Consider the following 18,963-nt stretch of genomic DNA (forward strand, 5'->3'; position numbering starts at 1 on the left):
TGAGCCCTCCCCTGCCAAGACACAGAAGGGGCAGGTGGGGGCCATATCTGAGACTTTATCCACCTGGCTTACACTGTTTGCTCCACCCTGGCCTTTACCTGAGGCTCCGACCCACTCAGCTTACAGGCCTGCCACCAGCTCTGAACCTCTGGCTAAGTGGCCCCAGGCCCAGCATTGGCAGCAGCCAGCGTTGGATCACAGTTTAGCTTTGCCTGGGAATCTCCAAGCCCAGCACAGGTAGTAGCCACCTCAGGTTGCTTTACAGCTCATGCTGAGTGGTCCTGGGAGGAACGCAGGTGGTAGCTGATCCTGACTTGCACCTCCTGGGTGACCCCAGAGCCTGCACACCCAGTGGACAGCTACAGGCCACACTGGAGCACCACCACCCTGCCCCAGCACAGCTGATCCTCCATGGAGGGCAGAGGTTGGTCATCAGTGGTCACAAACAGTCCTTGAAGCTGACTGGCTTGGCTAAATCCCTCCCATAGACTTTGCACCTGCAAACAAGGCTCAACTACAAGAGGAGGGTGTGTTCAGCACACAGAGAGGGTGCATCTTGAGCACCCAGCTTGGGTGATAAATAAGGCTGTGCTGCTAGAGCCTATAGGCCAAGCTACCAAGACAGGGAGCCAAAACAGCTCTACCTAATACATAGAAACAAACACAGGGAGGTTGCCAAAATGGAGAGACAAAGAAACATGGCCCACATTAAAGAACAGATCAAAGCTCCAGAAAAAGAACAAAATGGAGACAAGCAATCTATTAGGTGCAGAGTTCAAAATACTAGTTATAAGGATGCTCAAGGAGCTCACTATTTCAACAGCATAAAAAAGAGCCAGGGAGAAATAAAGGTTATACTAATGGTAATGAACAATTTACAGGGAATCAACAGTAGAGTGGATGAAGCTGAGAATCTAATCAATGATTTGGAACATATGGAAACAAAAAACAACCAATCAGAACAATAAGGAGAAAAAATATTCCAAAAAAACCCCGAGGATAGTGTACGAAGCCTCTGGGATAACTTCAAGCTAACCGACAGTCGCATCACAGGGGTGCCAGAAGGAGAAGAGAAAGAGTAAGAAACTGGAAATTTATCTGAAGAAATAATGAAAGAAGACTTCCCTGATTTGCTGAAGGAAATAGACATGCAAGGCCAGGAAGCACAGAGAGTCCCAAACAAGATGGATACAAAGAGGACTACACTAAGACACATCGTAATTAAAATGCCAAAGGTTAAAGATAAGCAGAATATAAAAGCAACAAGAGAAAAGCAGTTACCTACAGGGGATTTCCCATAAGGCTGTAAGCCAATTTTTCAAAAGAAACTTGGCAGGGTAGGATGGATTAACAAGAAATACTCAAAAGTCATGAAAAGCAGGGACCTACAGCCAAGATTTCTCTACCCAGCAAAGCTATCATTTAGAATTAAAGGGCCAATAGAGCTTCCCAGACAAGAAAAAACTAAAGAAGTTCATCATTAAATCATTATTATATGAAATGTTAAAGGGACTTATTTAAGAAAAAGATCAAAACTATGAATAATAAAATGGCAATAACCATACATACACACAAAAGGCAAGGATTTTGTCCATTGCTGTACTTACAGTACCTAGAATAACAATTGTTATATAGATGCTCAATAAATTGATAAAGGAATGAGTGTAAAAGCCTCTAATAAGCCTTACTTTGTTCCATCTTACCCTAAACTGTCAGATGCTACTCTTTTTTCCAGTCTCAGGGTATCCTGTGCAGAGCCATTTACATGAATTTCTCTTCCACTGCAAGCACAATTATAATATGGTCTCTAAGGTCTGTTCTAGATTTTTTAATAAGTAAATCAAGGTAAAAGGGAAATGTTCCATTATGAAGAACTTAATACTGACACATTAAAGGAAAACGGAATACCAGTTGTGTCACAAAGGTGATTACACATTGTTTTGTATTTTCTAACTATTAAAAATATTTATCAGGTTCAAAGTGATTTTAGTTTTTAAGGAGAATAATCTAAAGAAGTCAATGGCTCTAAATATCTATTCATGGATGAATAGTAACAGAACTAAATTTAGTTTAAAAGAATGTTTTACAAACCTCCTATTTCCATTGCCTTAAATACATAATTCACCCAAGGCATATCTCATTTTTATACTAAACATGAACAACTACTTCAACAATTTATAAAACAGATATTGGTAGAACACTTCAAAATTCTGCTAGAATAATATGCACATTATACCAGTAATCTCTAGATCAGTAGTTCTCAAACTTCCGTGTGTATCAGAATTACCTAAAGGATTTGTTAAAACACAGGTTGCTGAGTTCCATCATTAAGTATGTCTGGCTGGGGTGGGAGCTCAGAATTTATATTTAGACAAGTCCTCAGTGATGCTGATATTGCTGGTTTAGAGATTATACTTTCGAGAACTGGTTACTGCTCTAGGCAGGGTTTTTTTTTTGGTCTGTCAGTACAGTAAAATTTAGACATTCCTGCTTTAGTATATAACAAATTGAGAATAATCTGGCTCCTACTGTACCTCGCACTACCTGGCTACTTAAGCAGGTATGATGAGCTGTGATCATGGCCTAGGAAACTGAGTGTTTCAGGGGGGACTTGATGCACTTGTCTACTGGCAGTACTCACTCACGGAGCATGGAGGAAGAGTAGTCTGTAGGAACATCACAACTGCTGATCACTTTTGACTTACTTACTGTTCTCCACGATGCTTGTCAAAAGACAAACATACTGCATTAACTACACTGTCCAGAATTTACAATGGTATCAAGTAGTAGCAACACTATTAACAGTGTTCAAGATCCAGCTCAAAAGTATTTAACTGGTCAATAAAGGAAAAGTATGAACAGTTGTTTTCATGGTATGAAAGAGTACAAAATTAAATACTGGTATGACTGGAATAAGCCCCTCAAAAGCACAATCATGTAGAATTCAGTAGAGAATTATTTATGCTATACAACTTATGAAATAAAAACGGTAACTATGATGTACATGCACTCAAGCTTTCAAGGTGTTGAAAAGCAACAAGGGAAAAGACCTGCTGCACTGGTTCCATTAATTTACTGGGATATCAGATTGTTAAAGTGGCTTATGTACAAGCATTTTAAAAGAAAGCCCAAGTGTGGCCTATGTTAATTAGAAAAGTAAAGACCTGAAAATAGTAAATCTTAGTAGACAATATGCACTCTTATAGTAAGTAGATATGGAAGTACACAGCATTCATAATTTCAATGTTTGAGCTTAAGTACAGTCTCTTGAAACCAAAGCTGAAAAATAACCTACAGTGAAAATTAAAATTCTCTGATCTAAGCCCTGGCAAGGTGGCTCAGTTGGTTGGAGCACCATCTCTTATACCAAAATGCTGCATGTTTGATTCCTGGTCAGGGCACGTACGGGAGGCAACCAATTGATGTTTCTCTGTTGTGTCAATGTCTCTCTTTCTCGCTCTCCCTCCCTTACACTCTCTCTAAAAATCAATAAAAAACATATTCTTGGGTGAGGTTTAAAAACAAATAAATATATAAAATAAAATTCTTTAATCTATGTGTGTAATTTAATACCTTGTTAAATTAATAACACAAATGAAGCTTGTTTTTATGGATGCCACTTCCTTACTAGTCCTTAGGATGCTGGCAATGAAAAATAAATCATTGTGCTTTTAGTGAAAGACAGGACCACTATTATTGTTTGTGTAAACAGCCACTCTTTCTATTGTACATTGGCAAATACACAAAGATTTGAGTTTTCAGAAATACCACATTTCTTTAGTTGTGATGCTCAAGAAAATTTTTGAGTTACTGATGCTAAAGCAGCTTTTCAATTATTTTGTACCTGCTGTTGAAAGAAAGCTTGAAAGAAACAACTGCCCAAAGATAGCAATAATAACTATATATCATATTACATCTTCAGAATTTATCTATGGAAACATTTTGAGACCTACTTAACATGAGTAAGTTCGTTTGGCCAGTCAATCAAGATGTAATCCAGAAGTTTAACAGCAGGTGTATTATGATTCATTCCCCTTGGTCAATTAGCAAATTCTCATCCCAATGTGTGATAATTTCAGGATTATTCTACTTCTATTCTATTCTATTCTTTACTGATTTTTAGAGAGAGGGGAAGGGAGGGGGAAAGAGAAGGAAAGGAACATCAATGTGAGAGAGAAACATCCAGCAGTCGCCTCCTGTACATGACCTGACCGGGGACTAAACCCACAAAGTAGGCATGTGCCCTGACTTGAACAGAATTGGCAACCTTTCCATTAGCATTTGCAGGACAACACCCAACCAAGCCATGCTGGTCAAGGAGGATTCTTTTGCTTTTCAAGATACAGTCCATACTCTATCAAAGAAGAGACTATGGACTATCTCCCAACAAAGAATGAACCTGGGGAAAACTGGTTGAGTGTCATATCTGACTATTACTTAGAAGACAAATATTTCATTAGAAATGTATATTGTTTTGATAGTGCCTTCTTCATTAAATGCTAATAGCAAGTTACCAACACAGAGAAAAAAAAGAATAAGTTGATAATGATAAGTTAATGAAACAGGTAATTAAGAAATTATTTCAAGTGCCTCTAACCATGAGGTGAGTCAAAAATGGTCTACAATTCACTAACTTAACCTAAAAGTAAATGAACGAAGCATTAAAACACACAACATAAAACGCTGTCAAATCTGCTACACCCACAGTTATTGTTGTTGCAAAAAACAAATAGAATAATATTATACAGTAAAAAGGAAGCATGGATGAAAGCCAGATATCAGAAATAACGAAATCAAAGATACTCTTTAAACCTCTCAATTTGTTTGAAATACACTTGGATTAAAGATACTCTGAACAAAGATATCAGTGAAAATATTAATACTGGCCCTGGAAACTGAGAGAATTATTTGACTAATACAATAGCTATGATTCTATAGTTCATAACTTCTACATTTCAGTTCAACATTTTTAATATAAGTTAATTCTCTTCATTTTAAAGTAGCAAATAATTTTAAAAATTCTGCATAGAGTAACTTAAGAGACAATTATCATATAAATTTCATACATAAAGTTTTATAGACAGAGAACATTGCAATTTAAGTTATAAATGGCTTAAAATTTTTCTATAAAAATAGTACTTTAATATAGAAACTGTCCCACACTCTAATTTCCTAACAAGAGATAGTCTGTAAAGTGATCTATTTATATTTGTGAAAAGGACATAAAAATCATTTAAAGAAATAGTACTGTTATGACATACCAGAGCATATAGTTTTAGGCGTAACATACTATTCCTTCAAATAAATTATATATATTATAGTGGAATATTTCATATAATGAAGTTTAAACCTCTTTTTGTATCAAAAAAGTAGCATGAAAGAGTCTAGAAAATTTGAAAATTAAAACACCGTTCAACTTTAGAACCAGAAGACTCCATCAGCACATTAACCTATACCACCTGAAAAGGCGACTACTGATTCCAGGTTGGTTGTCACAGAGACAACCAATTTTAAAGGGGGAGTCAAACGAAATTTCTTTGGAACCTGGAGAGAGAAAACATTTAGTTGTTCCCTGATTTAAAAGAAAACCTGCTTCGAACTCAGTATATATTAGCAATACAAGAAGGTTACCTGACTACTAGTTTCACTTATGGCTTCTAGGAGTTTTTCAACTGCTGCTTGTAGTCTAGAGCTAATATTCAGCATAAATTCTTCATTTTCAGGATCTATTTCAATTCCAGCAAAACCACTCCTCATGAGCCGCTGTGACAGCTCTGTTCCTTCCTCAGTTACTTCTGACCACATGCTACTGTCATTTCTTGGCATATCACTTCCAGAGTAAGTTGGTATAGATTCATCTGTAACTAGAATAACAGTATTTTCAAGGCATAAGTCAATTATAATTAATAATTGTAGTAAAAAAAGGTTATAAAATAAAATCAAATTAACACTTGAAATCAATGAAGGTACAAAGGTCTTTTAACAACAATGCAACAAAATAAATAAAATACACAAATACAAAATATTACTTGATAACCAAAAAGGTAAAACTGAGAAAGATAAATGCTATGCTAATAGGGCTTTGCAGAAATTAGTATTTGGGTTATTTATTACTTTTCTCTTTGATAAAAACTTTAAAACAACCTGCAACGGATATTTACTAAGTGCCCACCATGCAGGGTTTACTAAGGAATAGAGACAGAGAAGTGCAGGAGCTGGGCCCCATCCTCAAGCAGTTAGCATACAGTATAGTAAGAAAGCAAACACATAAACACCTGCATGAAAGGAAACCACTGTGCGGCAGGGTGCTCCAGATGCACGAAGGGCAAGAGTGTTTGATTTTGTCTAGAACAGACCCCCTTCTATTTCTGAGCACCACCCTGGGCAGCATCACCTGCTCCAGCTGGGTGGTAAAGGGACTAAGATCACTTTGCGGCTTGCTACTTTTATAAGACGTATACGGGAAGAGGTCAGACTACTGAGCACTTCTAATTTAATTATGGACTTATTTATATAAATCATTCTTACTTCTTACGTAAAGACAAATTGAGAAGATAAGCTTTGGAAATGTTTAAAGCATAGGTTATTTATGGAGTACAGTACTCATCTATAGCAATGTGCTACACCTCAACAGTGAAATTTTCTGAAGAGGAATGACCTATTCCTTTATTACATGTGGTAGGCATTTCTTATTAGTAACTGTACAAATGAATTAAAAGAACAGGAAACTTTCAATTTCAAAGTATGTCGAACAAATATTCACTCTGACACAGTCAACCAGAAGAGTAAGAACTATTTATTAAAATGTTCTGCTAACACAGCTTGTGCCAGTGAGTTATCTTAGTCTCGTGTACTAACAATATCAGGTGCCGTTTCAGATATAAGATCTGAATTCAGCACAATTCAATATTCACTAAGCACCTTCTCTGTATAATTCACTGGCTGAAAACTGCATTCTAGGAAATGATTTTAAATGTTTGCTATTATACAGCTTTATCTAATTCTTGGAGTAATAGTTAATACAATTTTCACTTTGTATTTTTATTCCCAATATTCAAAAAAGACAGAGAACTAGACTGGTATTTACTTACATTATTCCACATATTCAAAATGAAATGTCTTAATAGGGATATTTTATATATACTCATGAGTTCCAATAATCCTGGCATTCAAACTTAATTCAGATAAAGTACAGTACAATGTATATTTAAAAGTTACTAAATCAAATTAAAGTACTCTAGAAAATAAATATTTTTGGAGAAGTTACAGAAGCAAGAAATACTACTGGTTTATAATACAGATTTAAAATAAAAATTATGTTGTATAGCAATTTTACCTGAGGAATTAAATGCATTCTAGTGACATTTTCTTTCTAATGAATACACAAAAGATTTTATTTCCTCTTTGGTACATATTCAAATTATTTTTGTTCATTTGCATCTTCAAAATGTTATTAATAAAATGCATTAAGCCATTTTGTTCTATATATCTTCTGTATTTTGGGCTTGAGATATGCTCCATGTAATACACAGTATTTTCAATATTCTCCCCACCACTGATTCTTACTCAGTACCCCCAAAAGAAAAGGCACTTTTTGGTTTTTCTCAGCTTTGCTCTCTTATCTCAAGGTAAACCTTATCAGACTTGATGAGGGATGAAACAGGCCCCTGGCCCCACCAGTACTGGGTTCCTCTAGCACCAAAGCTGCTCTCTCAAAGGGTAACAGTGACCTCCCCACTGTTGAATCCAATACCTTCTCAGTCCTTGTCCTATCTCACTTTCTAGACAAATAACATCATTGAAATATCTACCTTTTTCAAACAGTTTAGTGTCCTGGAATATCTGTCTCCTTTCTTACTCTGATTTTTTTTTCTTTTTTCTTTGCACAGGTTCTTTTGTTAGCTTATGATATATAGAGGCTCCAACTCTGTTTGTCCTCCTTCTCTCAGTAAATACTGCTCCTAAATCTCTGCATACCCAACTATCTCAAAGTTGGCTCTTCTTCACATAGCCCACTAACACTTCAGACTAATCACTTTTATGCTTACACTATATACTTTCTCCTGAGTTTTTAGCAATGACTCTTCTGTCACCTAAAAATCATGTAAGCTGGAAACCCAGAATCACCTTTTACTACTTCCTCCCTTCTCTTACACGTTTAGTTTTGTCCAACCTATGCTCAATCTCCCTCCATATTATTTCACATCTTCAACACCTCTCATCTGGGTGACTGAAATGGCCTTCCGATCACCCTCTTCTTCTCCGGCCCTTCCTCTGCATTGCTACAGTTTGCTTTCTGATTCACAGATTGGATATTATCTTCCTGCTCAAAAAAGTTCTTTACTTCCCCATTATTAATAGTGAAAACCCAGTTTCCTATAAAATTTAAGACCATTCACAACTTAGATCCAGCCTACTTTCCAGCTGCTTTCTTTCAGCCCTTTCCCCTACCTCATCCTCATTTCTCCACATACTTTCACCCCATAAATCCTTGACTTTCCATCATATTCGACTGTTCTCTTTCCTCAGAATTGTCCTATTCTTTGTATTGATTAAAAAGAAAATTTACACAGGTGACACGCCAAAGAAGCCAACAAGAGCAGGGTCTCCTAAAGGCTACAACAATTTCATAACATGTCAATAGAAATCTCAGAATGGTTAGTTTGATGTATAGCAGTTAATGGTTACTCAAAAGTCCTTTAGTTATTTACTTTATGGATTATACCATGTTCATTACATACAGATGACAATAAGCTTCTCAGGTTAAGGCAGGATGGGTGATATGATAGAGCATTCCTGTGTCCCAATGGCCTTCAGAAGATCTCGAGGGCTCTAACCGGAAATCACTAACTCTAGCCTGACTCTCATACCTGACAGATGAAAAAACTCAACTGAACCTCCAGACGACTAAAACGTTTGCTCAAGGTCACCGTGAGCAAGAACAAGAATCTAGGGCCTTCTAATTACCAATCCAGCATTCGTTCTATAACATAGTGCTGTTCCAAATGAGAGCAGCAGTAAATGAGGCTCACCCCTGACTTCCTAAGGGAGAGGTGTGCATTCTGCTGAGACACCACCGTGCAGGCCTCCAGGACATTTTCATACAACACATCCTGGGGTAATCTCTTTTTTTTCTTTTATGAACTAGTCTAATATTTACTCAAGTTCAAGTGATTTCACGATGGCTCAAAACGTCCCTTCAATTTCATAAACTAGGTTACTCTTAGGAGGAAGCAAACATTAACAAATCAATTATTATTTTTTAGAAAGTTAACAAGTCCATACATGTTTAAAATCAAAACAAGTTCAGACGTGGAGGCTGAAAAAAGATCACAAGCTACCTACAACACAAAATCATACATAAAAAAAGAAAAGCAGAAGTTGCTTCATAATCAGATCATGAGTGAGCTTTTGTTGTTATATTAAATAAGGCAAAAGAAAGATTTCAAATGTTCAGTTTTGTTTGGCAATAATGCATCAATTAAAAATATGACGGAATGTCAAAAACAATTCTTAGATGTGAAACACTTTCAATATTTTAAAGCCAGTACTGTCTTCAAAGTTTATAAGAAAATTCAAGATGTTAAATTATAAATTCTATTAATTCAACATTTATTTTGAGGCAGGTCAGTAAGAAGCTTGGAAAATTCCTTGGGCAAGTGGAATGGGGATACTGAGACAGACAGCTAAACACAGTGGCTGAGCAATTTACAGCCAGATAATAAATTACAAGGTCTTTTCTTACACATTTCAGACAGTGCTGGGGCAGACCCCCCAGGGTATCAGTCCTGGTCCCCTCTTGGTAACATTCTTTCTAAGCAAAACTGACTAGAGGATGATCCTGACCCTTATGCATAAGCATATTAAAGGACACACCTGGAAAACTAATGAATATTCCATTTAGAGCCTCCCCTAAGATTCCACCTTCAGAAACCAGATAAAAACCCTAAGACAACGGACCCAGTGCCTGCTTTCCCTGAAGCACACCTGTACCGACTTTCATCAGGCGTGTATCTTTGCTTTCTTTTTCCTAAGCTTTCAGGGTTTCTATGAGACTTGCAGCCAGGGGAGCAGTGGACAGTGACAGCCCGTCCCAGGCTAATCCCCTGAACCTGTCTCCAAGGGCCCCCTTTGCCTCTGTGACTTAGTTTCCCAAGTGCACACAGCCCAGCTGGCTCACTTCTGCTTCTGAGAATGTCTTCTTAAAAGGCCAAGGCAGCTCTCTGAGGGGCCTGCTCGAAGCTTCTCCTCAAGTATACTTTTACTTGGCATGTTAAATAAACCTCCTCTCATGTTTGAGTCTTGGCTCAAAATTCTTTTTTTGCTGAACTCAAGAAATGAGAGCCAACACTGACTGTAACAGGAGGTGCTGTGACTTGAATTGTCTTACCCCCTTCTCTGTAAGTCGCCCTCGCCTGTCTTGACCAGGGGCGCCTTCTTACACTCTCAGGGAAGCAGTGAATAACGGCAGTTCGTTTGGGCTAACTCCCTGACGCCGTCTCTTCTACCTCTATCATTTTTCTCCACATGTTTTGAACTACTGACCTTTGGGGTCAGGATACCTGCTTGCTACTTTCTCTTTGGGCACCTCTGGGTTTCCTCCGACTACGTGAGCTCTTGAATCCTCCTGGTCCTTTCTGTTGCCAGGGGTCCTGTGGTACCTGTCTCACCTCTTGGCACTACTGGCCCCTCAGAGCATCTCTGAGGTCCATTATCTTTTACTACCGCACCTCCCAAGACCAACTCTGACCAAAGGCCTGTGTGACTGTTCACTGCCATGGCAAGCACTGGCATGACTCTCATTTCTAGCCTATTGTTCTTTGTCTATACCTTGTCGTCTTCAGGAAATCCTCTCTTGTTGGCTTCTTCAGTGTTTTACCTGTCTCCTACAGGTTAACTTTCTTGGACCATCCAATATTTCACTGTTTTCTCTCTATAACCACTCCAGACTTGGGCATAAGGGCGGATTCTTTCTACAATTCCTACTCCCACTAACACCCAGGGATACCCAGACAATTTATGATCTTAGAGAGCGACGATAGGATTTTCCCTCAGGGTCCAGAATGCTGCCTTTGCCTGGCTGGCCCAACTAATATACACAGATCACTGTGGATCTCCTCCAATCCCTCCCAGGTCCCTTGTCTTTTCAGATACCTTTTCTGTATATCCCCTAAGGTCTCTGAGACCAGGGAGAGGGGCTGCCCCCAACTCTTCCTACATTCCTTCAACCATCTTTTCATTAGCAACTTTCAAAAGAGCCTCAGGAACAACTCAGTGAAGGCCCTTCCTTCTCTCCTAGAGGCAGCTGCCCTCTTGCTGCTAGGCCTCTTAAAGGAACAGGGCTGTTGGAAACCTGAAAGGCAGGGAAATGCGCCAACAGCCTGAGTAAGGGCCAGAGTATAGGTCAGGTTTTCTGCCCTCAGGGAATGGGGTAAGCACTCCACACCCTAAGTGTCTCCCAGGTGTCAGGTGCCCTCCATTATACATTAGGACAGCCCCAAATAGCCCAGAGACTTGCAGCGATGACTCTAACTCCTGACTTGTTACATATCTGTTTTTCTGTAAATTGGAAACCAGTCCACAATACCTTGGGATACCCCTTTGAGGTACATACTTAGAAACTGGGAGAAATATGGCCCAAGTCCCTTAAGACTTCTTCTGCAACATAGTTTGGCCCCAATATAAATTGGGTGATAAAGAGGTCTGGCCAGGCAATGGCACCCTTAATTTTAATACTGTCTTCCAACTAGACCTTTTTTGCCATTCACAAGGAAAACGAATGAAGGTTCCATATATCCAAGCTTTTATGATCCTCAGGGATGATCCTAAGCTCTGTACTACCTGTAAACTAGATCTCTTTGTAATTGCTGTATTACACTCACAGCTGCCACCTTATATCTCCTCCCTCACTACAGAGCCTATAAGAAAACTCTGTACCCAGATGGAAGAAACACCCTAAAAATGGGTGGATGGATTTGTTAGTACTTTGCCACCTAATTCTTGAGATATTAAAAACAACTGTCCTTGTTTTACAAATGAACTCTTCACAAAACAACTTCAAAGTCCACCAATTCCTTTCATCTCCCCAAATCCTCCCCTATTTATTCCCAAGACTTATAAATAATTGGCTTTACAAAACTAAAGTACTTCTGGAAGGAGCTTGCATTTCTTTCCCTGTCCCTTTAAGATGTAAATACCTGGTCTTCCTCGAGAACTCTTTTCTGAGCCATCTTTTAAAATGCACATTTCTGGAAGGTAATTTTTTTTTTTTAAGAAATCTTTTTTTTTTAAGAGTCAGGAGGAGGGGGAAAAACATCAATGTGTGAGAGAAATAGGGATCAATTAGCTCTTCTATGTGTCTTGACCAGGGACCAAACCTGCAACTCAGGCATGTGCCGACTGGAAATCAAACCAGTGCCCTTTTGCTTTGCAGTAGGACACCCAACCAACTAAGCCACACCTGTCAGGGCTGGGACGTAATTCTTATTAAAATCTGAGTAGATCAGCTGAACTTACTTCAGCTGTTCTTTTCTGAATTAGTGCATTTTGCTTTATGGTGCCTGTCTCATCGCTAAAATATCTTTGTCCGTCTGTCTGTATGTATGTTTAAAGTTGACTATTTCCAAGTGAGATAAGAACAGGTAAACTAAAAGGGCTAAGAAAGTTGCAGCTTTGTGAAGAGAATGATAGGAAATTATATAGTTAAGCCAAAAAAATGAATTTAATTAAGTAAATGAATTTGAATATCAATACAAAGTTCAGAGTTTGGTTCCTTTTCACTCTGTCAAAAGGACGAAGATTTCCCTTTGTCTTTCCAAATATAAAGAAACATTTTTTAACAAAGTAATTTGGTAAGTTATACCTTTATAAGGAATATTAAAACATTTATATTCCCGCCCCCCTCTGATCCCTCCAGAATTTGAAAACTCTTAATGAGTACTGAATATGTTTATTTACATGATCGCAGCAAGAATCTGTTCTTTTTATAATAGGACACAATTGGAAAATGGTTTTTATTAACCAAGGCTTTGACTAGAATGTTATGTTTGCGAGACACATGCTTAGATTTTGGATGTTATCAGAAAGCTTTAAGGAATTAAGATTGACTTTGAAAGTCAATAAAAGGCTCTTAGAAATAGAGCCTGGTATTTGTTTATTTACACAGCTCATGTCTTTCCAGGCAAGGAAAGAAGGTTGCTTTCCTGGGAGATGGCAAGGAAAGAACCTCAAGACATTTTTGGGGACCCTGAGAACTTGGGAATTCACCCAAACATATGGGCATTGCAGGTAAAGCCTGATGGTAACTATGTGGCTTGACTTCTTTGCCCTGAGAGGCAAATTAAACTTTCATCTGGAGATTCCTTATGACATAACAACAAAAAAGATTTTAGAGAGCATATATGATCAGTGACTAATTATTATTTTTGCTGTGTTTATGTAAACAACCTGGCCAAATTGAAACTGGACTTAATGTAGTAAAAAAGCTAGTCTTAATTTGGCTATTTGATAGAAATGGGGATGGTTTTAGAGGGCGAAAGTGTGTTTCAATAGAGTCTAATACACAGTTGTGGGTATTACACTATAGTTCAGCTGTCTTCAAAGTTTTATTTTTCACCTATAAACTGAACTGGATCTCAAGGGTTTTCTTTTCTTTTTTTTTGTTATTTTAAATATTTGGCTACAACCCTTCAAACTTATGTTTCATTTTTCTCCCATCCTTCGACTTGGAATTATTGAGAACTAAAGCTTTTTTCCTGAGCTTTGTATTTGCAAATTACAGCTAAAGGACTGGATATAAACTTGAGAAATCAGCACAACAGCTCATACTAAACAATCTTAGTGCCTGATGCTATGTAAACCACGCAGCATAATGTACCTAAGCACCTGATGATATCACCAGAGATATTCAATCTCCAGGTAAGGAGAATCTATCAGAAAGTCACTGCCTGCTCTCATTCCAACAGAAGAAACTTTGAACCTTACAGACTCAGAAGCTGGCTGATAATTTGATCATTAACCTTTGTTTTTCCTTCCAATTTCATAGGCATACCTCTTATTAAATACCTGATTGCTTATTTACAAAATATGGGTCTCACTTTGGGAGCCCATCTGCATCAGCACTCCTGAAATAAGACTCAGTAAATTAACTGAAATGACTTAATTTCAGGACTAAATAACTCAGGTCAGTGAAATATGGAGCAATCTACCAACTCAGTTTCTGGAATGAAAAACCTAATTATTTAAAAGGTGAGAATGAAGAGATCAAATTTCTGCCACTTTGATAGTGCTATTTTTGGACTGATTTTAAGCTGTTTTTAGGAACCTTGGACTGTCTTCCATTTCCTGCCAGAGAGATTCAGACAGGAATAACCTGCTGCAAAAAGAACATTTTAGGATTTTCCCCTTACCCTAATTTGCATTAAGTATGGTAAACAAGAGGGCTTCAGACAGGCCTCACATCTTTTTCCAGGGAAGTCCCTCTGAAAACTTAATCTGGGATACTGTAAAGTTGGTCCATCCCTCTATCACCTGCTTACCTCTCAAGCTTTTAGTTGCTATAATTCTCATTTTGAACCATGCCCTCCTTAACCTTGTCAAATTTGTCACCTCTAGGATAGAACAATTCCATATCAAGATGATGATGCTTTAGGGATTCCAGTCCATCCCTATTTCAGAAAAATTGGCTAACAGCCTCTCTCTTCCAGTCTCGGCTCCCATTGCCTTGTCTTCCTTAGATCGAGCAGGGAGAGACTTCCATATCCTACACATGCGGGGGCCATGACCCGTGTCTGTAGGAAGCACTTACTAAAGACATACCTTGTGCTTCCCTCATCAACCCTAAAAGATTTCAGGGTTGGAAGTTGCTGAGGGGAGAATGAGGCAGGTCACTAAGAAGCTTGGAAATTCCTTGGCAAGTGGAATGGGGAAACTGAGACAGGTAACTGAACAAACAGGTTATAGCCAGATAATAAATTGCAAGGTCTTATCTTACACATTCCAGGCAGTACCAGGGCAGACCCACCTTGGTCCCAATGATCCTGACCTATATGTATTAGCATATTAAAGGACACACCTGGAAAGCTGATGATTATTCTGTTGAGATCTTCCCCTGAGACTATCCCTAAAATTCCTGCCTTTAGAAAACAGATAAAAACCCTTAAGACAACAGACCCAGTGCATGCTCTCCCTGGAGCATGCCTGTGCCTTTTTCAGGAGTGTATCTTTGCTTTCTTTCTCCTAAGCTCTAAGGGTTCCCATGTGGTTTGCAGCCAGGGGAGGAGCACACAGCAGCAGCTCGTCCCAGGCTAACCCCCTCTACATGTCTCCAAGGGTCCCCTCCTTTTTTGCCTCTGTAACTTAGTATCCTGAGTCCATGCAGCCCAGCTGGCTTACTTCTGCCTCTGTGACTTTCTTCCTAAAAGGCCAATGCAGCTCTCTGAACAGTGTACTCGAGTCTTCTTTTTGAGTATACTTTTGCTTTGCAAGCTAAATAAATTTCCTCTTGGGTTAGAGTTCTTAGTACTGAATACTTTCTTTGCTGAACTCAAGAACTGAAAGTCAACATTGCTGGTAACACCTTCAAGATGCAAAATGGATCTGATAAGTGTTCCCAAACTATATGAATGGTCATCCTAATTTTATTAGTAAGATTAGCATATCATTGTTAAATACAAAAACAAAGAATGAGTAGTTAATGATAAGTGAACATTATAATTCATGATGTTAGTAACAGCAAAATTCTTTGCTATAATATTCCATACGCTAAATTTCTCAACCATGGATATAACTTTTTTCTCTTGTATCTTAATATTATTCTTTCAGAATCAGTTAACAGTTAAATAATTAAATTTTTAAAAGGCTTAATTGATTCAAGAGCACATGAAGGGATTTTAAGTAAAATATTAAGTACTATGAGTTTAGCTTGCCTTGATTTGGACTCTCAGTGCCTCCTTCACTAGACTGTGAATTGCTATAAAGCACAGGCATAGCCCTTGCCCGGTAGGTCAACTGGTTGAACATTGTCTCATACACCAAAAGGCTGCGGGTTTGATACCTGGTCAGGGTGCATATGGGAAGCAACTGACTAATAATTCTCTCTCCGGCCTTCCTCTCTCTCTAAAACCAATAAACATATCCTCTAATGGATAGTTTTTTTTAAAAAGCAAAAGGCATAAAGAAATTGCTCAATAAATGTTTGTAGAATTGAACAGATAAGACTGCTTATAACTGAAAAGCTACTGTTATTGGATATCTTAAAATAGGACACAGACATATTTAATCTATACTGAGGGATTTGGATGTAATCATGCAAAAAAGTAGATCAAATATCCTTGTTTGCTTTCTCATTGAAAATGAACATAAACATCATGCTCTGTGCTTGCATTAAATTACCAATTTATTCCTTTTTATAACTACAAGAACACCGCCCTGGAAGTGAGTTTGTTATCTTTCAAGATACGTTGTTTGCTGGGCACTTCAGCAACCACTTTGAGAAAGGTCACAGAGAACTACTAACAAAAAAGGCACAAAATATTTTTGTACTCTACAGAACATTCCTCAGAGTGTCTTTTGAATAGTTTAGTTTAGGTCTTAGCAGAGTATCAAAATCCCCCATGATGGTTAAGGGAAACCAGTTTATAAAATAACTTTCTAAAACTGCATAATTTGAGAAACACTTACAATGAAACGAAAAAAAAAATACTACTTAATTCTTTTACATACATCAAGATTCATTTGCAGAAATAAAATAGCCCTTGATTGAAAGCTTAACCAAGAGTGAAGTTAGTTTAAAAAACACATCTAACAAAGTTTGAAAAGAATGAATTTGAAAGAAGTTTTAAAATACTGTATTACTTCAGGTCTTATTCTACTAAAAGCAGTTTTAAAAACTATCTTTGACCTCAACTGAGGTAGTTTTAAAATTAATTTTACTTAAAATTCCAAATCAAGTTTTTTTTCTGCACTTAGAGGCATGCAACTGGCCAACTTATAATTAGGCAAGCCTTCAACAAGTGGCATGTATAATTTCTTCTCATTTCTCTACATAAAACTTAAGCAGAACACTCTCAAAAATTGTATAAACTGTCATCTTTTAGAATGTCATCCTCTTAACTGGGGAGACACGCTTAGGCGTGGAACAGTAGTAAAGTGTGGGCTTGATCTTTTGATCCAAGTGCCAGACCCACTTTTTCTTCACGTGACAAACACTTTCTCCCTTTTGATTTCCTGATTTGCACCCCAGTAAATAAAAATAATTAAAAAAATAGGAGAGACTGGAGGTCATCCACATGAAAGTAAGAAATTCAAAGAACAGCCCAGCCCACACAGCTGAAAGAAGACACTTAGGAAGGCACACATTGTCACATCAGGATCTGATTTCTGGACCTACACCCATTCTGCCACACTTCACACCACTTTTCCAAAAGGATGAAAGGGCCGAGCAGAGGTTAGTCCACAGATAAATTCAAACTTTGCATTTGTTTTAAAGACTTCCTTCTAACCATTTGAACCGATATGTGAAACTGCTGTTTGATTCTTAAACGCTCTCTATTTCTAGTCTTTCCTTTATTGATAAGGTGATTGCGGGACACTGCCTATCGGTGAGTCCTGAGTGATGATGCAAAATTTTTCTTTTGTTGGACAAGAAATTGAACAGCTTCTGATTTATGTAGCATAACAGTAACCCTGAATATATCATGACAACTTAAAGATACTCATTTGCAAATGCTATACAATAACGGTGTTTTGAGAAGAGTGCATCTAATGAATTTGTGTTTGGAGGTATTTTTGTGGGAAAATACTGTAATATTTTCTATATTTTAATACATAACAAAGTGGCTTAAATTCCAAAATTTACTGAAGATGATAGTTTCAACAGAATATAGAACTAGTACCTCCTGTGTGTTCCTCATGGACACATGACTTTATAGGTGCCTCTGCCTCTGATCTCCAAATCAGGCAGGCAGAGGACTGGCCTTTACTTGATCTGTCTAGAATACCAAGGACATGGCGACCAATTGTTTCTTCGACAGCTGCTGTTGTCTTTACAACTTCTAAGAGGATCTTCAGAAGTCTGTTATTAGCTTTCTGGAGTGCATATCTGTAGAGATAAAGAAATATTTATTAAAATGTTTAATCTTTTTAAAAGCAAACACTTTGCTCACGTCCCACAAAAAATGTCTACAAAACATCTGATTTGAAAAATAAAGCATCACATGATCCTCTCTATTAAAATAATATGATGTAGCATCTACAACGAAGTGTTTTGTTTTTATTTATTTTATAAATTTAAGTTTCAAGATTTAAAAAAATTTCAGTAGATGAAAAAGTTAAGTTTTAAAAAGTGTGGTGGTACCCAACCCAAGCATATGTGAGTTACTGAGGTGGTAATACCACTCATGGTTATTCATGTATGTTTTACATTTAATTTCATTGTATCAAAGATTTTTAAATATAATTTAAAAATTCCACCAGGAAAGAATGTGTACTTGTATAAGTTACTGGTGATAATCTATATGATTAAATTATAATTGGCAGAAACTTATTTTTCAAAAAGTCTACTGTGTAATTTCACTATCTGCTAACACCAGAGGGAATATTGTAGGTTGTTTCATATACTCCAAGACAGAAATTTCTCAAGTAACATATACCACCCTCACTTCAACCATTAGGAGGAACCTATTTTCAACCAAATGAAATTAAGGTGTGTTTCTCTTTTTTAAAAGACAAGTAACAATTCTTCTTTTTAAAAAAGATTATAAAATACTGCTAAGCACCCACCAAAATCTCAGTACTCAAGAGGTAATCACTACTAACATTTTAATGCCTATACTTCCAGACTCTTCTCCACATTTCTCTCATAAATATATATAAACATACATATATATACATATATATGTGTATATATATAGAGTGTGTGTGTGTATAAAAAAATAGGATTATCCTGAACAAACTTTTTGTAAG

The 18,963-nt window shown here is 37.5% G+C and overlaps 1 protein-coding gene across 5 annotated transcripts in view; it reads right to left on the reverse strand.

Annotated features, from left to right (window-relative positions):
* The window catches only part of AKAP9 (A-kinase anchoring protein 9), a 181,720-nt gene that overhangs the window by 58,384 nt on the left and 104,373 nt on the right, over positions 1-18,963 (reverse strand). For all 5 annotated transcript variants that reach the window (XM_054564518.1, XM_054564520.1, XM_054564521.1 and 2 more), the window contains 2 exons: positions 17,895-18,100; positions 5,632-5,864 (listed from right to left, as the gene is read on the reverse strand). In XM_054564518.1, coding sequence (XP_054420493.1) covers positions 5,632-5,864; positions 17,895-18,100 — 439 coding nt within the window. The remainder of the gene's footprint in view (positions 1-5,631; positions 5,865-17,894; positions 18,101-18,963) is intronic.

This window comes from Pteronotus mesoamericanus, unplaced genomic scaffold, assembly GCF_021234165.1.
Source record: "Pteronotus mesoamericanus isolate MK-2021 breed Mesoamerican mustached bat unplaced genomic scaffold, CSHL_Meso_final scaffold_85, whole genome shotgun sequence".
NCBI classification, from domain to species: domain Eukaryota; kingdom Metazoa; phylum Chordata; class Mammalia; order Chiroptera; family Mormoopidae; genus Pteronotus; species Pteronotus mesoamericanus.